We start from the raw sequence: 26,731 nt of genomic DNA, 5'->3' as shown, positions 1-26,731 counted from the left end.
TGACTGGACTGCGTCGCTTGAAAGTAACTAAGGCAAACAAAGACGAGACAGAGCTATTGCTGAAATGCCAGCCATGCAGAATCATTGACGGGCTGTTATGTTATTCTCATTTGCAATGCATCGCGCTGGCTCCTTATCTTTCATGTGATAATTGCAGGTCCAGACGAGCTATAGAGGGAAAGTCTTTATGGGAAAGATGAGAACCCTGCTCTCATTGGCCTGCAAATGAATGAGTGGCCTTTGCCCACTGTACTTCAGTAGTTGTTACGCTCGCTTGGAAATGCTGCCTTGCTCCCTTTGTCCACAGAGCTCCATGTGCGCTGTGAGCCAGCGCTGTGACGAATGCTGTTTAGGGTGTTTACTAAACAGTGGCAGCAATCTCAAGATTGGACACAAAGGACACTTTTAAGTGTTACATTAGGTCCAGACAGATATAATCACTGCATCCAGGCACATTAAGCATGCTTTTAACTTTGTCTCGCTCCAAGTGCAAAGCAGCTTTATTTGGTTTTACGCTGCCTTATCTCTACCTCCCAGAGGCTTTGGCGTAGCTAAAGACCCCTGTAAAGCTGAACCGGGCTGATTCCATTAAAACCAAAAGATCTGCGTAAATGACAGCGTGACCTCCATGTCAGCAATTCAATTAAAAACACAAACTATTCTCTAAACTTTCCCAAATGTAATGTCCCAAAAAATATATCCATGTAATGACAACTGATAGCTCATTACTTGCAGGGAAATTGTTGAGACTAGAGTTAGTGGCCGTGAAAGAATTGGACCTACCGAACAGGTTCTGTCAGTTTATGCTGAATGAGTCTGAGTCAAAAATTCCCAAGTGTTGCATGGTACACTACACATGAACGGGAGCTGCCATTTGCCCATTTTCTGTGGTCTTAACAAGTGTACGTTTGCTACGTGAAAGGGACGACCAGTTGATGGAGCTTTTAAGATAAAGACAGCTGCCGTCTTTCAGCGCAGCATGCAAGACTCAAACTTTCATCAAGATTAAACTTAAGCCCATCGTCATACCTCATTTCCTCTTGATGCCAACATGTAATGACATCTTTAGAAATTTAAGCAAGGAATGCTGCTGTCAGTGCATTATTACAGTCAAGTTTGCAGATTCTCCCATCAGCAGCGACGGTCACACTACTCTGGGGGCGAATGACACCAAGGCTTTGCAGAAAACAAACAAGATGAAAATCGGCTGCAGTCGCCCGTGTATAGGGGGGGAAAATACAAAACAATGATTTATTCATTCCCTCAGTTAGTCCTCCGTTACTTCACTTGTGCACATATAATTCCACCGCCGTACAGTCAAGACAGCAGCTTCCAACGGGGATCCATTAGTAAATTAGACACTGGGGTTGGACCTGTGCCACAAGATGAAGGGAAACCAATACCGTCTGGTATCTGGGAAACTGTCACCACGGTACCAAATGAGGAAACAGGATATGGGTACTGGAATGGGGTTCAGGGGGTGGGGAGGGATCAAAAGAGCCGGAGACGACGCACACCCCTCAGACGGGAAGCGGCAGATACAGGCTAAACATGTCGCCTTATTTTATTCTACTTTAATTAGCTTTTCTCTCTGCGGCTGTTTACTTTGTTTCAGAGTGCTGGAAGTTCTTCTGCAACTTTATATCAATTGGAAAAGTTATATATGAATAAATATCAGTGCTATATTAAAAATAATCTATTCCTTTTATGACGGGCTGTAGAATGAATGTGGCTCGGTGTGATGTGCAGTCACACCGGTGGACAGTAGTGCTTTAAGTTATATTTTCTCTTTTTTTTTCTTAGCTCTATTACAAAAGCAGGCAAGTGGAGCTCCATGCTGGGAAGTAATGAAGCTGTGGAAAAGTTTCTGTAGGAAAAATCACTTAATGAATGTCTAGGTCTGCTGTAATGTTTTCCCTCACATGGCATTTTCTGCAGTGCCGATGGGATGATGGCACGCAGCTTCATTCTCGTTAGATTATTCTTTGCTTTAAAGTCAGATAAACTTTCAAGAGAAGGTCTTGAAGGAGCTTCGTTGGCCGTCTGCCACAATGTGAATCTGTGAATTGTTCTAAAAAGGCTTTGTGAAACTTTGCCACTCCTGGGATCTGCTATGTTCACAGCACAAGATGCTTGAAACTGTTTCCGTCGCTCCAAATAATAGATGTTAACGACGGCTGTCTGCGCCCTCTTAAATTACTCTGCTGGCATTTAGAGAAGTGCCCTTTGGGAGCTTCTGTAAACATCACATAGGAACATCGGAGAAACCCAAATACAGAAATTGGACAGCTTGAGAATTTGTTGCCCTTCAGGCTGGTCAGGCTGCATTCCAGTCATAATTAAGCCAGAGCTGAGACACAGCAGAATTAGTTTATCTGATTACACCAAAACTGGATTTTATGAAACTTGATGCAGAGTGCGCTAAAGCAATAACTCAGAAATTTCGGATGCAGAGCTGGATTCCTTCCTTTAACAGTCCAAAAAAAGAGAACTGGCATTGGCAAAGGATGCACGCTAAATACAGGGAGTGCTTGGTTACTTATCAGATGTGCAACTACAAACATTAGAACAGTAACCCATGAGACCTAATCTGCACTCTGCTGTTCAGGAATCTCACTGGATGTAACAAATTACACCTAATTCACCGTAGTGTTTTACCGGTACAGTGAACCTCAATTTGTTTATTTTTCAGTTCAACTCTTTTCTACACTTTTCGCTGCTTTTATAATTAGGGTTTTTTTACTACTTTAGAGTAAATCTTGTGACGCCATAACTCATTATCTTCAGAAACTCCCACCTGTCAGTCAAACACAGATACTGTAAAACACTGACGTAGGTTCTGGGTCAGAAAAATGAAGTCAATGGGGAAATGCCTAAAAACCTGCATTCTGTCTGAAGGTCATTAGATGGCGATAGTTGTGGTTTCAGAAAAACGTCCAATCCTATAAAAGTCTATGAGAAATCAGCTTTCCGAATTGACCTCTGGAAACACTTACCTGATGAATTTATGGGCTAACTCATTTTGGGTCGTACTGAATAAAAAAAAATTAAGACTTTTTAAAAAATAACTATTGGTCATACTGTGTTTATAAATGGAGGATTATCTGTGATTTGAAACTGCGCATGCCAAAGGGTACAGTTTCACAGTCACAAGTGCCCCGCTCGTTTCAACACTTCCGAATGAGATGTCCAAAACCAATGAGAGAAAGTACAATAGCTCCGCCCACTTTTTATGCTGTCTGTGCAATCAAAGCTTTGATACAATTTAAGTGGACGGGTTATGTAAAAATGCTGGGGTGGGGGGATAAATTGGCTGTTGTTGCCAAAGCAATTGTTTGCACTAGGTAGTATGTGCATGTTTATCTTTGCTGTAAAGTTTGATATTTTAACATGAGCATCTATGGGGAGTGACTCACTTTAGAAGCCGTCCTCAAGTGGCCATCTGAGGAACTGCAGTTGTTGGCTTCAGATTTTTAAGTTGATTTAAACTGAAATTGAAAGTGATAAGATTTATTTATTTATATTTCTAATCAGTAGTATATCAGTAAAAAAAAGTACAAAATGCTACTTTCAGCAGCTGGTCCCTTATTTAGAAGCGATCAGCACAATGGGAAGCTCCACGTGCTTGGTTAGAAAGACTGTTTTAATCTATTTTATTACATTGGATGCCCTTCCTGATGCAGTTCCAGATGGATTTATGTCTCCGTCTGAGATTGAAGTGGGAATCTCTGAAAACTTTTGCAACCAGCACATCTACAAGCCTAAAATTATAAAATACTCCACCAGTAAAATTAGCCTAAGTCGTTGAAAACTAACATAGTGTAGACCCAAAAAATAAAAACTCCCTAGTTCGAGATGAGGAGGAGATGCAAATTTCTTGGAGGGTTGTATCAGGAAGGGCATCCCACGTAAAAATTTGCCAAATCAAATATGCAGATTCATCTGGTGGCATGACCCATTATGAATAAGGGAGCAGCTAAAAGAAAGATTAAGTTTAAATCTTAACCTAAACTGACATTGACTTAGTCTGAATTAAGGATCATGCCTCATTCAATTTAAAATACATTAATACCACTAACCATCAAGCCTGACTCTATACTTCCTGCATGATCTCACAGCTTATTGGATTAGACTTAGATGGCTAATAGTAGTATCTCACAACCAAGCCAAATCTGCCAGTTAAAAGTTGAGGTTTCTAACTGATTTTGCACGTCTTTTATTAACACCTAGTAGCTACTAATAACGGAAAATGAAAATAGCTGAAAACTAGAGCTGAAAGAACCAGAATCATTGGTTTTTGAATGTTGTTATACTGACTCATAATGGTTGTGAAAGAATTCCTTTTTTTTTTACACAGGCACAAACTGGTAGAACCAGTTTTACCCTATGACCACCTCTAATGTCAACATGTCTCAACTGTTAAGGATGTATTCCACTGAATGAAATCCTTTCCTTTGTACTGGGAACTAAGGATTGGCTAATTAGTCATCAGTAACCACAAAATTGTAACCTTTATCCCGCTGACTGATTCACCTGCATTTTACTCACGACATCTTAAGTGCTATATAAAATACGTTACATAAAAACAACCATCCCTCTTCTTTTTTCTGTGGTTTAGTCATTTCTTTCTGTATTCTCTCTACCCAGCCCGTTCTTTGCCTTCATTACTCCTTTTGTCTTACGATATGTGGGGTTGCCCAGTGACTGCCTGGCTGCGGTTGATGCATTTTTGGATCGGGTGCCTTTTCCTGACCGCTCCGCAGCAGCCTGAGCCGTTGAGCCAGCTGAGATTAAACAGCAGGCTAAATAAGCCGGGAACCTTCGGCAGATAGAGAGAACAGAACAAAACAAACGTCTATCCCATTTGATCTCCCCTTTTTTCACTCCCCTTTTGCTCTTTCTATCCAGGCCAGGAAGCTTTTCCGTGACTATATTAGGAATCAAAGAGACTTGTACAGAAGGCACTGACCCCGTCAGAGCGTTTGAACTTTTGCTTTGCTCTCCCGATAGCGAGCTCGTGAGTCACGGAGGAGACTGAAAGAAAAAATATGTGGTATTAATTTTTACTTTGAAGTTTATAGAAGTTGTAGCATTTCTCATTACTTCGGTCTATTTTGCCTTTGAGATAAAACTCAGCCAGTCAGCGTGTTTGATTTGTAATGTGAACAAAGCAGCCGTGCAGCTGAAAACAGACACAAACAGACTACACTGAGTTATTCCCACATTAGTTATTTCCTCGCTGGGTCGAACCAGCGCCAATAAGGAGCTCTCCTAGCGACAGGCCAAAGAGGTCAAGAATCTTTTCAAGTGTTTCCTGGCAACAAGATGACCCTACGCTGGGGCTTACCCTCGTTGTAGGCAAGCGTAGTTTGTTTTGTTTTTCCCCAAAATGACGGATTCGTGATTCAACAGACGCTCATTGAGGCTAAATGAGGGCAGCTCAGGGTCAGCAGGAAAGCGTTACAATTGATTGACCATTGAGGTCAGCCTTGATCTGATGACTTAATGATGACCAATCGCCAGTATATTCACTCATCTGCTGTTTTTGATCTTTTCCTTAGATCTGCCCATATGAGTGCTCTTCTGTCATCATTTCTGCACATGTTACACCAGATACTGCAGCTTTCTTGTCACTGTTGGATCTGTGCTCCCCTATAAAACGTCATCCTTCATGCAAAAGAGATGTGATCCTCTTGGGAAAGTACAAATTCTGCTCAATGTCCTGCAAGGAGGGATTCTCCCATGGTCTTTGCGGAGTTGCTGTAGTCGCCGCTATGATCTGGAGTCATGTTATAAAATAGACAGTAAAAGAAAACAATCGTATCACCATTTCTTCTGAAACTATACAACATCAGATATGTTGTAATGTTTGTGGCTCATCTTCGCGCATTCTTAGCTGTCATCTGCTTTTTTGTATCACATCAAATCGGCCTGTTTCTGCTCCTTCTCAGTCTTTCTGCAACCCCTGTTTAACAAATCCACACTGACAGACACACAATGCCGTTAGTGTCCATCCCTTCACCTCCCTGGAGGGCCATCCAAGTTCAAACCACCAAATTTGCCACTAAAAGCTTCCTCTGCACTGCAAAGCTGGTGTAACAGGACCTTGAAGGTTTCACTCAAGTGCTTTGGTTTAAGAGGTAAAAGACCTCTAATATCCAAAGGGGGATCAGGGTGCAAAACTGGCAAGGTTTCCTTGGCACCCTTTTAAAGCCCCCTCATTCAAATACACAGCTTCAATGAAAACACAGGGTCATTTCTCCTAGAGCAGGATTTGGATGCTCTCCACTGTTGAGATGTAATTTTGGTAGATTTGAATTACCCACAAGTTTGCATGCAAAGGAGAAGTAGATTTAGGGACTGTGGAGAATCTGGAGAAGAGTCGGTTTCCTCGGAATGACTTTTTGATTCTGACCAAAATTGTAGCCTTCCAAAATATCTCTTTCTACATTTGTCATCACCTAAAACATCACAAGCATAGTCTGATATGTTCTGAGCTATGGCAGGGATTGTACAAAATTGAATGGTCTGGAGAAAGAGAGTTGAAGTGGTGGCATTGGGACGGGATTATTATGCATATCCATCCATCATCTTACTATAATACAGAAAATGAGCTGACCAACTAAAACACAATTTAGAGTTCTGCAAATACCTCCATCTGCATACGAGAGGAAAGGGGTTTTCACCCACTGCAGTCCTCCAAAATTTCAATTGCACATCACTTTAAATGGCTGAACTATGCATTAGTCGAATGCTAATTGGTTGACGAGTGGGCCAAAATAGGGAACTCAATGGGAAGGAAGGAAAGGAAAAAACAAAACCAAAGGCAGTCACTGCAGTGAACACTTTTCATTGCTTCAACGCTCTGTTTCGCTTCAGGTCTTTGTGCGTTATAACGTCACTCTTTTCCACGGCTGGCTGACAGACCGATAACAGCACAGGTGAGAGTGGCCCACAGACCAGTTGTACCACATACTTTGTACACTGCCTGCAAGGACAGTGGAGCTCTCTCCGTCCCTGGACTCCCACTGCAGACAGGCTCTCCCTGTTGAACCATAAATTCCACTTAAAACTGGCACACAGTTACAACTCGTGCCCTGAAGGTTCTTATCTATATCAGGGGACATCATGTTGCTTGGCAACCACCTAATGGGCAAAAATGGCCCATCTGTAGATTTAATGCTCTTGTGACACCTTTTAAAATCATTATATCCATTTATTTTCATGACATGTAATTTATATCCACAAATCTTACATTTTACATGATATATTATGATCTCATCACGTTGCCACGCAACCACCTAATAGATGACTGTAGTAACAGACCAAACATTATTGTAACATGTGGATGTACTAGTGTTAATAATTATTAATAGGCAACACTTGCTATTGAGCACATGAAATACTAATCGGCTAAGCCAATCAGTCATATTTTATGTACAAATGAGTAAACACGTGTAAGCAATGTCCAATTGAACAGCTAGACTTTTGCAATCCATCATGTCATTCAGTAAAGACACGTGGACGTGATAAATAGCTTCATATGAAACACACACAGTACTGGTTGGGATAATGTTTAACCTTATCCTTTAAACTATACTTTTTTATGAATGTTTACTTAGTTTTTGATATGTGGACTATTTAGTTTTATCCAGTTAAATCAATATCTCTGGTGTATTAAACTCTTTTCACAGAGCTGAAAGAGGACAAAGAATTAAATTACATCAATAGCACACAATGGATTGTGGTTTTTACTGCTGCTGACTGAGTAAACAAGAGCAAGCAAGCCTTGGTACTTGTATACTTTGCAGTATTATTAAATGACCATTAGTGATGATATTGTATATAAGATCCACTGTAATCTGTTTCATAAAACTGAAGCGTGTCATTTAATTAGAAAAATATAAAAGGGAAAAAAAACCACCCCCAGTTAATTTTAGTAAAGTTATGAACTGGTTAATGTGTTTAAGCTGAAAGTATAAAAAGTGGGTTAAAAAAAACCTTTTCTTTATTAATGATACTGTACTTATGTTTTCTGGCATTCCTCTCCACACATTCAGCTGCTGAAAACTGACACTGCTGAAAATAGGCCATGCTTTTGTCTCTGATTACTCCTACATTCAGCCTCCCAGCCCCCTTGTACATACCCTATGGGGATAGCCACCTGTCTCAGCTGACTCCTGGGATGCCTCTTTGGCTTTACAGACAGCCCCATTGTGCTGGGGTGGGGTGAGTGGGGTTAAAGCCTCTTAGCCGGCTGTTACTGATAGGACTCAGGAGACTTCTGCTGTCTGGGAAGGTTTACAGAAGTGACATAGACTAACAGGGTTCACTTCCTGTATTTTTTGTTGTCATTACTGATTTCAGGTTTGCATTCGTGCATTTGCTCAAATGAAGGATTAGGGTTAATCCATATAGTCAATAGTGCATTACAGACCAGCTGAGATGACACCAGCTTTAAAATACAATATGGTGACTGGAGAGAGCAATAGCTGACCTGACAGTGTTCAGGCTGCTGGCTGCATTAATGATTTCCTCTGTGCTGGATCATCGTGTGAATCACTGCTGCGCGGCGTGCTGACAGCTTGTCTGCTTATGTAGATAGATGACCAGATAGTCTGCTCCTGCCTGATGTAGCCACACAGGTGAGGATGTTGTACTTTCTGCTCGGAGACTAATGAAGACTAATGATCTTGCACATTGCTGATAGGGGAAAAGCGCTGGAAAAGCAAGTCAGATTTCCTCGACTGAAAAACTATCGAGCTGTAAAATATCCTGCTAATGGCCACTCAGGAACACCTCTTCATCTATTTATACTTATATGTGAAAAAAGTTCCAACCTTCTACATTATTGAGGTGTTTGGTACACATGAGTAAAATGGTAGTATGGTTAATGTTCTTCTACTTGCAAGCACTTCATTAGAATAAATTCATGGGGAATCTCTGCAGCTTGGCGAGCAATGCAACATAGCGTGGATTCCACTACAGCCCACTTCTGAAAACAGAGGGATGATAGATGTGTGGCTGCAAGCCTTTCACACAGACGTCCTCTTTTGTTGTACAGATGTTGACATTCCAGCTTCAGGAAACATTTTACAGCAGTGCAAATGTTTGCTGTGGGATTTTTGCTTATAATGGTGCTTTTTTTTAGCTCTACATTGTGGCATCAAGTTGTTTAGACTTCTGTGATACTGATGTGGTTAGTTAAGTAGCACACAGGGTTGCTGATCAGTTTAAGCTGCTTTGCTGTTAATGAAATGAACAAACCCCAAAACAGGAGTGCTTTTAGACGTGGAGGCCACTGACATTTTGTGGAGCCTGGTTAGCATTTCTCATAGAATACCAGAACTCTGTGCTTTTCGCAGATAAGAGCAGGTTCATCTTGAGCACATGTGACAGATGTGAAATGGTCTGGAGAAGGCGTGGAGTCATACTTGTTACTGTTCAGGATGACCAGTTTGGTGGTTGGTCAGGGATGGTCTGGGGAGCCATATCCGTGGAGGAACATATAGACCTCTACCAGCTAGGCAACTGAACCGTGATTGGCATTAGGTATCGGAATCAAATCCTTGGACCCATTGTCAGATACTACGCTGGTGCACTGGGTTGAGCTCAGTGATGACCAGATCCAGATCTGGAAGGAGTTCCCCCAGACCACCATCCCTCATCTCATTAAAAGCATGCTCCGACATTGTCAGACGTGTACATTCACGTGGGGGTCATACAAACTACTGAGTACCATTATGAGTTGCTGCAATCAAATTTCAGCAAAATGTACTAGCCTGCCGCATCATTATTTTTGCTTTAATTTTCAGGGTGTCTTTGAATTCAGCCTTCTATAGGTTGATCATTTTCATTTCCATCAAACAATGTGACATCCTTTAGTTCAGCGGTCCCCAACCCCATCGTTTGGTACTGAGTCACGAGAGTTATAGTTCAGGTATGAAATGTATGGTTTTCAGGGTTTTTATCGTTATTTTTTTATCGTTTTTATCATTAACTTGGTTTCCCAGTCTTTTCCAGTGTGTTATGAATAAATCTTCTTTTTTTTGGTAGCGGTACTGGTTGTACTTATCCACGACACCTTAAAGGCCAGTCCGTGAAAATATTGTCGGACATAAACTGGTCTGTGCCGCAAAAAAGGTTGGGGACCGCTGCTTTAGTTCATAAAACAATGCCCCATCCATATCAGTATGATTTGTTTTTCCCTCCATTAAGATCTGACGAGTTCTATAAGTGTTCCTTTTATTTTTGCAGCAGTATATTTAGTGTTGCAGTACTGCCTGCACATACTAAAGATGTCCAGAGTAATCCATAAGAGCCCGAAGCTTCAGACTGCTCTAAAGCTTCTTTGTACTCTTGGCTCAGTATCATGTCTGTAAGATCAGATATCTTTAATATGGCCAACTGAGGGAAACAGCACTGTCTGTGAACACAGACACCACATGCTGTTTAAACCTTCTACTTATAAGAGGCAAGAAAGCTGACTTAAAGGAGGATTGGCATTAAAGGGAGAGGAGCCAAAACACCTTGTTTAGGGAGAATGGATGAATTGAGGGGGCTGTATCAAGCTGTTCTAGTAGAGTCCAGAATATAATCACAGGAGTCCACCTTAAAGCAGAATAACTCAAGAATGATGTGTTGTCGAGAATCTGCAGCTCATCTCCAAATAAAGTCTGTAAGAACACTTTGTTTCTCCACACACACCGTATCAATAATGAATGTCAACCCTCCTACCAATGAAATCTGTCAAGTCATGAGAAAGTGCCCCTTAATGGTCTTATGTGTTTGCATAGCCCTGCAGCCATGTCTGTTGGCAGCTCATTTTGTGCGCCTGTCAACAAACAGAAATGTGCTGACTCTGTGACGAGCACGACAGGAACAACACCGACTGGGCCAACGTGTGCCTTTGTTCCGAAAAGCCATTAACTAGATCCTCGGAGCGAGGCGGCAACTTAGCCAAAAATGAATCAGATTTCACCGGAATAAACAGTGATGAACGGGTAGCGCCTCTGTCGTTTGGTTTGCCTGCAGGACTCTCCGCGTATCAGAAGAGCATAAATCTGTTCACCTGACTGCAAGCAACAAGTTCACGCAGGTCTGATGGAAAGGTTTTTTTTTTCCTTCTTCCTTCTTGAATTCCCTGCAGCTTCAGTGAGATGAAATCCTCGCAGGCAGATGACACTTTCTGTCTGACATTTTCTCAGGCATGTGTTCAGCAGATCTGCCACTAAATAAATAAGCTCTGAGAGCCTCATAAGTAGCTGTAGGGCAGCTATTGTAACAGGCAGCTATTTAACGTTTAACATTAGCATTCAGAGCTTTGCAGCACGCCTTTTTTTCTGAAGGAGTCCTCTTCACGGATAAGAACAACAAATGTTCATCTATTATATACATATTTCACCTGCTGTCATCGCCTTTCTGGGCACACACACACAGTTTCCTGGTTCACACGTCTTTAAGAGCAGTTAAAAATATTTCCCTCCTGAGGAGCCTTTGCAGAACCAGACTAAAGCACGTGTTCTTATCTTTAGAGGTGTCACAACTTTGTAACCCCCGTCGCCCCCTTTCTTTCTTTATCATCAGTGTGACAGCCAGACAGACTCTCGCCATCAGTGCAGTCCAACCACAGGTGAACCTTTGGCTATTCCCTTGATGGGATTTTTCACAATGATTAGAGGACATGGTTACACTCATTTTAAGCTTGAAATCCGCTACGGAAGTCAAAACCGGCAGAACTATCTGACATCTGTGGTGGGTGGGTGGGTGGATGGATGAGGGGATATAACGCGCAGTGGCAACAAATGTTTAAACAGTTCAACCAAGTCATGAACCACAGTGATTCATTCACCTGGTCAGGGACATGTAAACATGCTTTAAAGCACTACAGAGGCCTTCTTTCAGCACGCTGTGGTCTCATTTGGAGCCAAGTGGAAGTGCTCGCCTCCTCGCCCTGCGGGGCATCCTCGTAAATCAAGCAGAAGAGCTGGTTTTTAAGTGCAGCAGCAGCCACAGCAGCAAAGGCCATAGAGCTGCTTAATTTATTGTTGCTCTTTGACAAAATACAGAGGAAAGATGTTGTTCTAGGTCACCTTTGGAATTTGAGCTGCATTTCCACGTTTGTTTCTTTCCTTATGTTGTGCAATACTTTTGAAAGCATCGTTCCAACGATGATAGTGAAATAAGATGACCAACTTTTCATTCAATTCACAGTTCACAGAACATTTGGGGCTTTCTTCACATTTTCTTTTTCTTACTTAAATATCTCCAAAATTCCAACATTATATCTCGCCAGTATTTTCCAGCATCTCCAGCGCAAACACTGCAAACTTACGTCATCAGCCTTGAAGCTATGACCTGCTCTGTGATTCTACAAAGGCTGGATTTTATGACTTTATTAACCTTTTATAACAGTACAACGACAATTGAAGGTTAAGGTGAGATAATAGACGTGTGATGCAAGTAATGACTTGGTAACCTTCCAGATAAAAATAAAGATTTCTGAGACACATTCTTTTCTGTGGTTGATAGCTCCAGAGGGGTTGTCTTGCCCTCCACCAAACTTTCCAGTTCACAACCATTGCAGCCCAGTTTTAAATAGCAGTTATAGCCTGATGGACTAACAACAATGCCTCTAAATAATATCATCTTCACAATTGTAAAGGCATATCGACGTGAATCCAAAGTTAGGCGAGCAAGTTGAAGCCTGAGTGGGATTATTTATAGCGTGCCATGCGATTTGACGATCAGCGTAATGGCGCTGTCAGGCTTGCGGAACAAAGATGGAAAACTGGCTCAAACAGCAGCGAGGCCTGGAGGCATGAATGGGCTTTCATCACAAACTCGCTCTTCCATGATGCATTAAAATCAATAGGATGCTCTCGTTCTCAGCCCAGCGGTGCAGATAGGTGTCAGTCAATACTATGCCCCATTAACAGATGAGGAACAAGTGCATTCCAATGTGTCTGCGAGACCTTTGACATGTTGCGACACAGTGTTATTTCGCAACACTGTCTTGCTCCGCTGATGTTTGATTCCCGATGATATATTGCAGTGGTTCTTAACCTTGTTGGAGGTACCGAACCCCACCAGTTTCATATGCGCATTCACTGAACCCCTCTTTAGTGCAAAATAAAATAGGATTTTTTTCAAATTCAAGACATACATATGTTTTTTACTGGTGCACAAAATGAGCCGTGCATATCACGGCTGAGGCTCTGCCGAACCCCTGAGATGGACTCACCGAACCCCTAGGGTTCGATCGAACCCAGGTTAAGAACCACTGATATATTGCTTTATGCTGTTTGGATATTAAAGATACTCAAACTGTGAAGCTGATTGGCTTTGGTGATTCCTTAAACTTTAGGTAGTAGGTGCCAGTAGGTTTGCAGATTTCTTTATTAGAATAATTTTTTTTTGACCTTTTAAAAGATAAACTATGATAAACAGAAGTATCCATTCGATTTTGCGCTTGATCTTCCACACAGGATGATTTGCGACAAACTCCAGAGCTAAAAAATGATGTCCAGACCAGTCAGTACCCACAGACTTTAAAAAAAGTACAATAACACGAAGGAATTGTGACACCTATGAAAGAGCTCTTTTATGCATCTCCTGTTTAAATTCGTTCGCGCTTTGCCCGTGTTTGTAGTGATGGATGTTTTTTGGAGTATTTTTAATGCCGATATTGTTCATATAATTATATATTGCACACTTAGTTATGTGCAAGGTTAATTTCCAAGAAGTCTGTGCTCCAGCTTTAGCGCTAATTGCCCTCTAGCCTAGCTAGCTAAGTTTGCTAGGTTTAGCTAAACTCTTAGCACTCTTCCAAATACCTCTTTTTCAGTTTTGGTAACATAAATAAATAAAGTAAATAAAAGCCACAGACCCAATGCTTAATTAAGGCCATAAAAAGAAATCTAGTGTGGATCAACAAGTGCAGAATTGTTTCTTGTGCAATGCTACATCATCTTCACCTGGACAGGCAAAGTAGCACGTAGCATGGCTGTAGGCTGTTTGGTTAAGCATAACAATTGAGGGCTGTGTTCTGAAATTAAATGAGTATTTGATGAGGAAATACCAAGCATGCACAATAAAAAGCATGCTGTTCAAAAGCCTTGCCTTGCTTCAAACTGAGATAGCTCTATGCACACCTCCGATAGGCAAACACAGGTAATTCTTCCACCCTGAGCTCAGCAAACATTTCCCAGCGACTATGTCACTGCATTACTTTACACACAGCTCATAAAGCAATGATTACACACCGGTTCTTATCAGGCCTCAGCTGCGGTGATGTAATTCGAGGCTGTAACTGAAATGCAAACATACCAGGAGAAACACGCGAGGTGTGTTTGAGGCAAGCAAGGGTGAAGTAGCTTCACATTACCCACTGCACACTCATGAGATAGTCTGTGTAATATGGCTCATTAACACCGTCTTGTCTGTCTAGCCAGAGCTGAGTCCTGAACTGTTTGTATTGCCAACATGTAATAAGAGCAGTTAAAGAGGGTCAATACCAAACATTTAACGCCAGTGCTTGGTGCTCCTTCCTCCGACGTGCGTTGCCGTTGTCTGTGTAAACAACCCTGACACTCAACTTTGTGCAAACACACCAAAGGGAAGGTGGAAAGCCCATCCTGCATGTGATGTAACGCGGCTAACTCCCAGGTTTACTTTAACAGTCAAGGAACAGGAGAGTGTGCAATGACCTGCAGCTATCCTCGCAAGGAGGGAAAAACCTCACTGTAAATCATGACAGCGCTCCGCTTCCTGCTTGCAAAGTGGGACTTTGACATAATTTGGGGTTATGATGGAGAAGACGGAAAGTATGTGTTTGTTTGTTTGGATGTTTACTCAGAGGAATATAATTGTCACCGTATAAATTTAAAGTGGGTAATTCAAGCCTCTTCTTTTTTTTCTTTCTTCGTAAACAAGCCTGACAAAAGTCAGACGTGAAACACACGAGTCAAAGACTGAAAACGCCACATAAGCAAAGCCCTTTCCTCCTTCTTCTTCTTCTTCTTCCCCACTCATTCTTGCAGCATAAATGCTCCTCACTGTGGGTTTGAATTGTTAAGACTTGTTTACTGGTCTTAGATAATATTTAGCCTCAGCCATTAATCATTAGGGCCCGCGTCAGTAAAGCTTAAAGATGCAGTTCGATCCTGATCTTCGAGCATAACCAGCCGTTTCCTCACATTCCAATCTTTATTAATAATCTAATTACGCTGAATCAATCCATTCAAAACGTCAGTTCAGATAAACCCTCTCCCGAAGCCATCTGTCACATGTGTCTCCACTTGTCGCCAGCGAGCACCCCCACCCTGCTCTTATTATCTACAGTTGCACCACTGTGTCAAGAGGAAAGGCTGTTAAAGAGCAACTAACGCACGCTGACTCAAACAATGCAGGGGATTGTGGGAGCGTGTCATGGGCTGATCTTTCTGACAGGTAAGTAAAGACTCGAGGCAACGGAGTCACCTTCCAGGAAGGTCAAACGACTGCCTCAGCTTTGACAACCGCTGAGGGGCGGGGGGTACTGTCTTCGCAGTGTGTTCATCAGGAAGCAATTTAACACCAGCGCCGCAGTGGAAATTTAATTAGTTTTGCTTGCGTAGGCCACGCAAGACAGCGTCATCATAGAGACATGTAAAGGAGTTGTCTAATGAAGCTAAAGATGCAAGCCTCTTTTCCATGATCCAGAAGGGTCCGCGGCATTATGATTGTTCAGGAGATCGGGTTGAAACGAGTCACACACAGATACGCTTATGATGGAAAGAAAGGGGAGACGCATTGTTCAAGCAGGCATGGTCCTCCCTTTGTGTAGTTATGTCACATAGACTTCCGCATACCCGTCTTAAAAGTCTCCTCTTCAGATAAGGAGAGTAGACAGGAGTATGTGTGTGCACTATCAACAAGCAGCTCGGCTGTCCTTGACGCGCATCATAGAGCCAAAACAAACAGCAGCAAACAGAAGACAGGTCACTGCGCTCCTAAAGGCGCCATCGTGCTCGACTTTTGTCACAGTCCTCTCCAAAATAGTGAGACTTCTCCAAATACAGAGGTTAAAGAGGGGAAATTACATATGAAGCCAATGAGGTTGTTAGAGATGAGGGACCTTGTTTAGCCTAGCATGTTTGTTTGGTTAAAGGTTAAAGTTGACAGTTTGACACCATCTCAAGCAGAGTTCTTTTTCCACGTGATCCCATATGGGCAAGAAACAGAAAACATTTTTCTAATGTAACATCAAGTTTGCTTAATTCTTACTTAAATATTATTATGTTTTGGTGCAGTGGTTACCAGTGCTGTGTCACAGCATATATCCTCCCTGTGCTTGCATGGGCACTCCAATTTCAAGGTTAACTGGTGATTCTGTTGGCCTGTTTTAGCCCTGCGACAGACTGGTGACCTGTCCTGGGTGTACCTGCCTTTCATGCAAACCAGAATAGGAAAAGGGGAAGAATAAAATGCAAATGTTTCCACTTTTATGAGTAAATTATTAGACAAACAAGACTATGAAGACATACACATTTACCATTGGGGTTTTTTTTTATTTGGGAGTATTTAGGAGTCTGTTTCTTTTCCATCTGCTCAGCTTCACTACTGATGCTCTCATACATCTTAACTATTACTAAAGCATCATTACACCAGGTGTTCACTCGGTATTACAGTGAACAGAAACATAGATTATTCTCCTTGATGCTCAGCATGTTTAGCACAGGTTCATGGACAAATTCCTTCACAGATGACACAAATGATAACATTTTTTTTACTTTCATGGCTAATAAAAAGCTGCTTTGTCTGTCATCAGTTAAAGCTTTCCCACTAGCTTGTCTATATTTGCCCTCTGAGTAAACCCTTACTGGCGGTGAAACCTGCATGAAAGTGTCGCAACGCATCACAATGAAAAGTCATGTATTAGCAAGTAGGCTAACATTTGCTGAGATTAAAACACGAATTAGCTTGTTTATTTTATGTGGCAGTGTGAGGAAAAACTAAAATGCTCAATTACATTAATAAACACTCGAGAACTCTCAGTCAGGGCAATGTCACAGAGATGCACGTGGAGACTGATGAATGTGTTTGTTGCCCACAGCTGTCTGTAGGAGTTTTTCCATTGATTTGTGCAGCTTCAGAGGTTCTTCAAAAGCCAGAAAATGGTAAATCATAGTGTGTAAATTTTTCACACTTCAACTAAGTGAGCGCTCAGTGATAGTTTTACAGTTAGATAACTCACGTAGATGTCTGAGCCCCATAATAGCTGTTAGAAAAAGACTCTGTTTACTAACTTTTTACCATTTTTCCTTTATCTGTTTAAACTGCTATGTAGGCATGAATGTTTCCAGAACTATATCTAGCATGGGACCTTTCGTGATACTAGATTTGGACAAATTAATTTTTCTCAAACAAATTGGGAAAAAAGCTATCTATGCATCCAACTGCATGGTGGTGGTGGGGTCCAGGGGCCCACATGCCATTGGAAGCCCGAGGGCCTTCAGTAATGCCGATGCCTTCCCTGCCCATAAGGAATGCCTGCTGCCGAGCCCACTCACAAACTATGTTTCTATCTGCTTAACGTTCAGTCGTCGCTGGAGCTGGCAGTAACACTGAGCACTGAAATGTTTGAAAGGCATCGACAAATCTAAGCTGCAGGGTCAAACACATGAGTCATGGAGTCGACATGTGTGCAACAGTACATCAAATAATGTAACTGTTATATTTCTTATTTATGAGGTCAAGAGACCTTTCCATGTAAGAATCAAATAAAGATTTGTCTGATATGTAGATACTTCAGTCTTTTTATGTTTTTGGTTTTTAAAAGAGAGATTTAGCTTCGGCGCCATTGTTGTGGAACGTTACACCATTTGGCCATACATTCATGTCAAGCGTGACGCAGCGGCAACACCTGATCCCGCATCTAAAAGGCTTGTGCAGACAAGCCGTGTGTAAACCAAGCAGGGTCTCTTGAACCTGGAGGAGGGCTGGAGAAACCACTAATCCCACTGGGGCAGTTAAAACAACAGGTGCTTTGGGGGGAGGAAGCTCAGCTGTCGAACGCAGGGGGTGACTGACTTGGGGTTTGCCTTGGAGCAGCTGCAGGTAGAAGCACTGGGTCTTGACCTGGGAGGGCTTGGGTGAAGGAGTGACCCGATGGTTGATCGCGTGAACTTCTACAAGAAAAGTCCCGCCATGTTCTTCTCTGACAGTCCGCCAAAACCAAACAAGCCCCCAGACCTCATTAGGCAGAGGACTTGTGGCTGTGCATGAGCTGTGGAGCAGCTGTGCTTGTCAGCGTGTGGACAGATGGGATGCCATATTTTAATGGAGAGCTTCGTCTCTTTCTATCCAGGCTTTATTAGGTCCCTAGTGACAACAGAGACTCTATTCAAGCAAGACCATACATGCTGTTCCACATAAATCTTTGTTCATGCGTAGGCCGCTTTTCATTTAAACTTACTTTATCCCCTGACTTAGATCTGTTCGCCTTTCATTTAAACATGACCCGCAGCGACAGCACACCGCTTCTCTCCCAGATAGAAAATTGATCTCGCTGATGTATCGCTGTAGCACGGGATGCGTGCGGCACAATAACCCCTTCAGTGACAGTTTCAACAACAGCTGGCGCACTTGAAAAGTTGGCACGCCGCTCAAATGCGATTGCTAATTTAATAAACACACGTTTATGGCTTGATACGCTTTTATTCCTGCTGGATTTAATGACAGAATGTGCTTTAACTCTTATCTCGCGTTCAATAAAGTGCAAGACGAAGAAAAATTGGGACGCTGATTGAATCCAAAGGTCACTTTTATTTAATTCAGTGTGAATAAATTCAATACTGCCACTTTTGACAGCTCTTGAAAACGCATTTACGGGGATATAAGACAGAGAACAGACAGAGAACACGCTACGCTACACAACACCTGTCCAATGACGTCAGAAACTACACAATGGATGACTCTGTTTCGGGTAAACAACAAGGTCATAAAGGACTCTTTAACCACTCATTCATACAAACCTAAATAGCAGTCAGTTTACTTTTCTGTGCGCTTGCAGGAAGTGAACAATAATACTTAAAAAATACTGTGACATAACACCTTACACATCAGCTTTAGCAGCACTATATTTCAGTGAACGGCTCTCACATACACTCACACACACACACTCAAGCCGTGCTTTCACATCTTTCCCTTCAAAGAAAAGTCAACACGCTGCACGTTTCCGATATCCGACTTCTCGCCGCTTCAGGACTATAAACTACAGTGACTTCACGATACATTTGATTAAGAGCGGTCTCAGCAGCGTATGGAAGCCCGTTTCCGCCACTAAAAAAAAAAAAAAGGATCCATAACTCGAAATTTCAAGTTATTTTCGCAAAATTTCGACTTATTTTCTCGAAATTTGGAGGAGTTATGTTTCTCCAAATTTCGAGTAAAAAAGTCAAAAATTCGAGTTAATAAGTCGAAATTTCAAGAAAATAACTCGAAATTTCAAGTTATGGATACTTGCTTTTTGGGGGGTTTTTGTGGCGGAAACGGGGCTTCCACAGCAGCGTCTGCTTCCCAGGAATTCAAAATACGAGGAGTGTGCTGACAGCAGTGCAACGCAACGGACAAATAACGCTGTTTTAAGCTAATGCAGGCGTTAGCTAAATCCTGCTATAATCTCCTAATTGTCTCAAGGGTACTTCTTTAATTCTGTGCTCTGAACTGAGGCTGGGGTCACCCCTATTAGGGCAGCTCAGACTGCTAACAAAGTAATAATAATAATACAGGAATACAATTAGTGCTGCCAGCGTTAATCTCGTTAAAATGACGTTAACGCCATTAATGCGGCAAATCACCGTTAGCGAGTTAGCGCGGATCCCCCAGTGTGTGGGGCTGGATGGCGCTAACGCGTTAACGAGCTAACCGCGCTAATGTGTTGACGGCATCCAGCCCCATGCACGTGGGGATCCGCGTTAACTCGCTAACGGAGATTTGCCGCGTTATGGCGATAAAGTCATTTTAATGGGATTAACACTGACAGCACTAAACACAATCCAAAGTGTCCAGTGAATACTTCAAATCCAGAGTGGTGGAATGTTTCTAATACTATTTACAGCCTCGTTGAGATTCACATTACGACTAAGTAAAGCCTTCAGCACAACACGTGCTTGTAACAGGCTTTCACACATCACAGTGGCGTAAGCTTCTTCATGATCACACTGTTTGTGTTTCAGTGTGCGGGTGCTTTCACAGACGAGCACCTCGTCGCGGCACGCTGCTGCTGCGAGTTTGCAGAAAAGGTGCGCGGAGGTGAAGTGAATGTTGTTGTGAGCAGAGAATAAGGAGTGGGTATAGTGCGTGTGGAGGTGGGGGCCGTCTATGACAGCACGGTGAGCGTGACGGTTCCTTTGGTCCTCTTCAGGATGCTGACGGCCTCTTCGTGGGAAACCCCCTCCAGAGTCTGCCCGTTGACGGCCATGATCTGGTCTCCTCGCTTCAGGCGCCCGTCCTCTGCTGCTGCGCCCTAAACACACACACACGCGTGCACACCATCAATAACAGAGGCTGTTGGTTCTGCAAAGATAAACAGTGGCACAGATAAACGCCTCTCACCTTTCCAAAAACAGTTTTCACATATATGGGCAGGTCTCCGTGGGGGCTGCCGTACCCTCCGACTATACTGAAACCCAGCCCGTCTGGTCCTCTATCAAGAGTGATGGTCTTATACTGAGGAGGGCTGAGGGAAAAGGTAGAAGGCATTTAAAGGAAAAACAAAGCAACAACCTGTAGTTCTCCTCCTCTGAGTGCCCCTGCCCCTGCGTCTAAGAACATCATACCCGAGGTCGTCCTGGAAGATGCAGCTGGGCGTGAGAGCCCCACCGACCTGCTCCTGAGGGGGACCCGTCACGGTGGTGTCGCCACCTGCAACCACCTGGAGGTGCGTTAACACACAGACACAGAACACAGCTCTGTTATAGTAATACTGGAGTTGATTTACTGCCCAGATAAAGACAGATAGCATGATGGTAGTGCTGGATGAGGGCGCTTTATGGTGCTTCAAAGCCTGTGACCGCCACCCTTTGTCTCGTCTGTGCTCAGCTGAACACTTTGAACAGAGATAAAGGGAAGAATACGACACAAGCCGAGCTGCAGATTATCTGCAGATTTATCTGGTAGAAACATGGGAGGTGAGAGAAAAAGTTTATAGGAGACCTGCAGCTGTATCGTTCCCGTCGCGTTCTTGAGCAGGGCGACGGCCTGAGAGTGGCTCATGCCTTCAGCAGAGGTTCCGCATATGCTGACGATTCGGTCCCCGATCTGAAAAAGTGAGAGTTTAGAACATTTTGGGGGGAAAACAGTGCAGATGTGCAGTGGAGCAGAAACTTTTCACACTTTCCAAAGAACAGTTTGGATGTTTCGAGCAGCCTGCTGCATGTCAGCGTCATAAAAGCGGTGCCCACCGTCTGAAACCGTCTGTCACTGCAGATTTCTGTGCTTTCATCATTAGACCACACAAAAAACGTAAATTCACGGTTCAGCTGAGTAATTTCATTACGCCGCGCTCTCTTTTCTCTTTCAGGCTGAAATGATAAAACGGCATGAATATACCATTCAGGATTCACCCTATTCATTTCAATGAGTCCTTCTGTGGGCTTAATGGTCTTAATACAGGAGTGGGAGATTTATTATCCATGTTAGCAAATGGCTATTGTCCTCCTCCAGCCTCAGTCTAACACAGTTTCAATTGTCAGTTTTTCTGTGAAGGTCACTGCTAAAGGTTAAGGGCTCGCGGCCTCTGGGAGCCGCTGAGGATACTTACACTGAGCGAGTGGGAGTAAATAAATGAGATTCGCATTAAATCCCACACAAGAATTGGAGATATGCATAATTTCTGATGAAAGCCAAAGATTTGAGAGGGAGGTGGCCAAGAAAACGTCTCATACCTTGAGATTCTGGGTCTGAGCAGCCAGTCCGACGGGATTCATCATGGCGATGAAGATGGGGATGTCGCCCAGGGGGCTGCCCACTCCGCCCGCTATGCTGATGCCCAGAGAATCAGCGGGGCCTTTAGTGAACTCCACTGTTCTGACTTCCTGATGCTCCGGGTCTGAAACAAACGCGTCGCTCTGATGACTCGTCCCGCCTTTTCTTTTCCCGCAATTTGACCGATATTCGCAGTGGATTTTGATCTGCTTGTTATCTTACACTTACAGTCTTGTCGTACTTACATTCTTGGCTTGTACTAAGCTTGTCAGGGTCACCAGGAAGGGTGCCAGGATCTGAACATGGCTGAGAGACCACCTTGGCGCTTCCTGTCTCACTCATCTGAAACAAAAGCATTCAGAGCGTTTTCTTTTCAGGCATTAGATAAGAGGAATTTCTATTCAGCGCTCATTTTCTGCCTTCTATTTTAGTTTTGCATGATTAGCAGTTAAAAATGACCTATTTATGGTTCACCTGTTCTCTGACTGGCTACCTCTCGCTGATGTGCATCTGCTTACACCACAGCTACGTCTATTTTAACCACTATCTCATCAGGTAAATGAGTGCTACATTACCTGGCTGCTTTGAGACAGCCTTCTTTCCGAGTGGAAGGGGCCCGCCTTAAACCTCCCCACTTCCATTTTGATAGATCCCACGCAGCACTGCAACACAACACATAGGCATCATTTTACGGTTATTCATCTTTAATTGTCTTGCACACTTTGACGATTGCGCCTGCGGGGCAGGACTACCTTCAGCAGCGCAGCCACAGCCTCTTGAGTGGCTGACCGGACGTCCTCACCGTTGACCGACAGAATCTGGTCGCCCTGCATCAGCCGACCGTCGGCGTCCACCAAACCTCCTTTCACGATGTCGGACACAAACACCCCTGTGTCGTTCCTGCTCGGAGAGACGGGAAGACTGAGACGCGGCAGTAGGCATGACACGTCTGTGACTGCATGCAGCACTCTGCTGAGGATCGCTAAGTTTCCTTTTCTCAAATTGCTGACTTTAATCCTACAATTTTCCAGAGCTCTGTTTTTTAACTTGTTATTGCTGGTACAGTATTGATCTGGCAATTTCAGGCTTTTCCAATGGAGCTGCGCGAGTGTGGCTCGTATAACAGAATATTAACCAGCAACCACTTTGACAGTATTGTGGTGTTGGAGGCTTCGGTTCACGGTCAACAGAGTCAAATTCTGTGCTCGCTGTGAGTGAGAATATAACGTGCAGGAAGAAAAGAAGACTTATCTTAAGCCTCTGCCTTTTCTTCTTTGTTCAGAAGCACATCTGAGCCGTGGACTTTGCATATCTGAGGTGCCAATCTCCACGTGGATAAGAACTAGCACAAGCAGTAGCTGTGAAGCAAGGCAACTTGATCCCACTCAGTCCTCGGTGCCAGAGATACTTGGCTGTCACAACTGCTCACCACTAACTGCTAGCTTGCATATTTTCCTTTTTCGTAGGTCTTCTGGGCTCCTGTCTTTTCCATCCTTTTGAGCATTTTAGCCTTTTTCTTGCCACGTGTGTAGCAAACTGAAACTGTGTCAAAAGAGGGTCTGACGACTGCTGTCCAAACCTCTGACACCAGCTTGGGATATTTAACCCTGACCCCTGTCCTCTGACAAACTTCGACCACGGGACCAAATCTGTCAGCATAAAACATTTACAGGCACACAGAAATCCAGAGGGCTTATAGACGCTCCACAACCTGCCTGCTCTTATCCTAGTAATAACTTTGTAAATCTTTCTTTGCTGATCGAGTGCTAGCAACAATAGCGGGATTTTCACGCTGACGCAACAAGTGCTTTCAGCTCCGTCTCTGGTAACACAGCGAGGCGAGAACCGCCACTAGTACCGAGGAGAACGACTGAAATACAAACCTGTTCTGCTGACTCATATGAAAATTGAAATTAACGTGTTAGAAATGCAGTCACGCAGAAAAAAACCTTCATTTAGCCACGATCTGTTCAAGCTAGACATAAAAAAATAATGATCGCTTTTTGATTTCCTGCTGAAAAAAACATAATGATTTCACGTCTTTGTAACAGACATGTCGTGTGGGAAAGAAGGGATTTTACTTAATCTGCGTGCTTACACCAAACACAATGACTTTTGTTGGTAAGTAAAACTGGTTTAACTGATGGCTGCATGGACAGAAACATGATAGAAGTAAAAGCAATGACCTCACTCTCCCAACTATGGAGTATAAAAACAGATAAAATACAAAAGGTTACCTCTGATCCCACGATCTGCATTAAAAAAATTCAAAACAATATAATTATAAAGTAGGCTGATAATGAAATCTAGAATGTTTTGAATTCCTTGTTTGCTTCTATGTATTTTTAAACACGCTAACACCTACTGTGACCCAGAAAGCACCTAGTGGAGTCACTACTCTGCTATTGTTATATGTAAAGGCTCATGGCCTGACGTTCTAAGCAGCAGAGCTAATTCTAACAACATTCCCACCTCCTCCCGACAATGCTCAGTCCCAGGCCCTGGCCAGGATTCTTGTGCAGCTCCACGGTGAAGGAGTCCCACAGGTCCTCCTCCTTGTACTGGGCCTCGTCCCTGTAGACCGCCAGCCGGACCCTCTGCGGCGTCTGCCGCAGCACGTTGATGGCTTCGTCGTGACTGGCCGCTCGCAGGTCGATGCCGTTCACCTGTGATGAGAGAATGCGTGCGTAGGTTTTGATCCAGCTACTCGCTCGGCCATATTTGGTTAAAGTAGCAGAGGCCTTATCTTCTGTTCCAGCGTATAAGTTAACTGCAGCAGAGGATTATATATAAAAAGTTCTAACAGCCTCATTTAATGCTCAAAGTTTCCTTTAAACTGTTTCTGCTTTAGATACGAAGAAACTAGGTCATTCTTTTGAAATCACAGGCTGGTGCTTGACTTAAAGTACAGCAGGGAAACCTTCCCACAAACCCCTGTGAGATGCTCCAGTGGTCAGTCTAAGAGCGATGCCCAGCTTTTTCTTCTTTCCTTTTTTCAAACCACATTTAAAGGAGGGAAAATACCATATTATCTTTCACCGTGCACATGCAGTGGATTTTATTTTTTCCCCATAGTATCTAATGGCATGACTGCAGAGTGGGAAACTGCTCTTTTCACTTTCCCTCGCTGACCTTATTTTCTAAACACAGCAGCCTGGCTCAGGGACAGGAGTGAATAGTGGAGAGCTATTAAGTCATAAGGGCGTGTGTTTCAATTCAGATCTAGTGATTGAGCTACAATAACTCAACTCCCGGGCTCCACCCCTGCCCTCTCTCCGTGACAAAGCACGGGGTCAGACGGAGGGCAAACCCAAGTAAGAGCTCGGGTGCTTAACTTGTCAAGGCGCATAATGCACACGGGATTTGTACAGGTTTTCTTGCACTTTTCACTCATAATCGCCTCAGTCTGCAGTATATTATCTTGCTAAAAGCAAAAAGCGGTTTGGTTTTAAGTGTTTTTAGAGGTTCTTATTGCTGTTAATATATATCTATGCTGTTGCTAAACATATATCGTATTGTCAGACTTTAAAAATCCAAGTGTTAGTGCTGAGGCTCTTCAGGCATGTCTCATCGAAACATAGTTTAATCTGGCTCCTGGGTTACGCTCATTATGCTGCAGCTCACCTCTAAGATTTGGTCTCCTGCCCATAACCTCCCATCTTTGGAGGCCGCCCCTTCTTCATAAACTTCATGGATAATGATGGCCCCCTGGAGATAAAGAGAGAGAGTGGAAAAAGTGAGTTAATTAGGACAAAATAAAAACACACAAAACAAAACAAAACAAAAAAGATGGAAGGAAGACATTTAGCATTTATTTGGAGGATATTAAATGGATACAAGACAGACTGGGCCGGGAGGGGAAAGTGTATTTGTTGACTTTTTAAAGTATGTGTACACAGCAAATTTTTTTGTGTGTGTTTGTTGGCAAACAGACATAAATTTGGATTACTGCTTCTGTGAATGTGTGTGTTCCTGTGCTCCTGAGGTTGCATTCCAGGGGCAGGACGTTGTCCCCATGGCTGAGGCCAGACAAAGAGCTGCTGCCCCAAGCCTGACTGAGCAGACAGAATAGATGGGACGAGGGGAGGATGGCAGGGGCAACGAGAAGAAGAGGAGGCCGTGACAGCATCATTTCCTACATTCCTGAGCCTCCGTGGCTATTTAGAAACTGAGTTATGCTACCAGCAAAGAATCTAAGTGGGTGGCATTGTGGCTGGGAACGCACAGCTCGGTTACGCAACTTCAAGAAACCTGCAGATTTACTGTTTGTTATTATTCAAATCAATAAAAGTTTATTTATATAAAGTGCCAAATCACAACAGAAGTTGCCTCAAGGCGCTTTGTAGTGGATACAATAATACAGAGAAAACCTCAACAATCTGAGGACCCTCCTGCGAGCACGCACTGTACGACAGTGGGAAGGAAAAACTCCCTTTCCACAGGAAGAAACATCCGACAGACCCAGGAAGACAGGACGAAAACAAACTGTGGAAAAGAGCCACGTTTTATTATTATTATTGACTAAATGGAAGCACATCAGGGAGACCAGCTCATGTTTTTCCCCTCATTAGCTGACTGCTACTGCTACTTGTCTGGTTTCCTACCAACAGAGTGTCACAGCCTCCCACGATGCTGAGGCCCAGGCCTGTGCGGCCCTTGGAGATGTCGATGGTTGTTTCACAGCCGGGGATGATGGGGCAGGTCGTCGGGTCAGAGGCCAGAGCGGAAGGGGTGGATGAGCGACTAAGACCTAAAACGGAGA

At 43.3% G+C, this 26,731-nt stretch overlaps 1 protein-coding gene across 6 annotated transcripts in view; it reads right to left on the bottom strand.

Moving 5' to 3' along the window:
- Window positions 1–18,787: 18,787 nt before the first annotated feature.
- The window catches only part of LOC134624902 (multiple PDZ domain protein), a 55,237-nt gene continuing 47,293 nt past the window's right edge, over window positions 18,788–26,731 (bottom strand). For 5 of the 6 annotated variants that reach the window (XM_063470037.1, XM_063470040.1, XM_063470041.1 and 2 more), the window contains 12 exons: window positions 26,574–26,719; window positions 25,594–25,677; window positions 24,442–24,635; window positions 24,207–24,221; window positions 22,722–22,869; window positions 22,545–22,631; window positions 22,215–22,311; window positions 21,930–22,093; window positions 21,199–21,303; window positions 20,823–20,917; window positions 20,599–20,722; window positions 18,788–20,509 (listed from right to left, as the gene is read on the bottom strand). In XM_063470037.1, coding sequence (XP_063326107.1) covers window positions 20,363–20,509; window positions 20,599–20,722; window positions 20,823–20,917; window positions 21,199–21,303; window positions 21,930–22,093; window positions 22,215–22,311; window positions 22,545–22,631; window positions 22,722–22,869; window positions 24,207–24,221; window positions 24,442–24,635; window positions 25,594–25,677; window positions 26,574–26,719 — 1,406 coding nt within the window. In that variant the 3' untranslated portion in view covers window positions 18,788–20,362. The remainder of the gene's footprint in view (window positions 20,510–20,598; window positions 20,723–20,822; window positions 20,918–21,198; window positions 21,304–21,929; window positions 22,094–22,214; window positions 22,312–22,544; window positions 22,632–22,721; window positions 22,870–24,206; window positions 24,222–24,441; window positions 24,636–25,593; window positions 25,678–26,573; window positions 26,720–26,731) is intronic. The other variant, XM_063470038.1, reaches the window with a different exon arrangement.

The sequence above is a fragment of the Pelmatolapia mariae genome, linkage group LG3_W (assembly GCF_036321145.2).
Source record: "Pelmatolapia mariae isolate MD_Pm_ZW linkage group LG3_W, Pm_UMD_F_2, whole genome shotgun sequence".
Lineage (NCBI taxonomy): Eukaryota > Metazoa > Chordata > Actinopteri > Cichliformes > Cichlidae > Pelmatolapia > Pelmatolapia mariae.
This window is presented reverse-complemented; position numbering and strand designations above follow the sequence as displayed.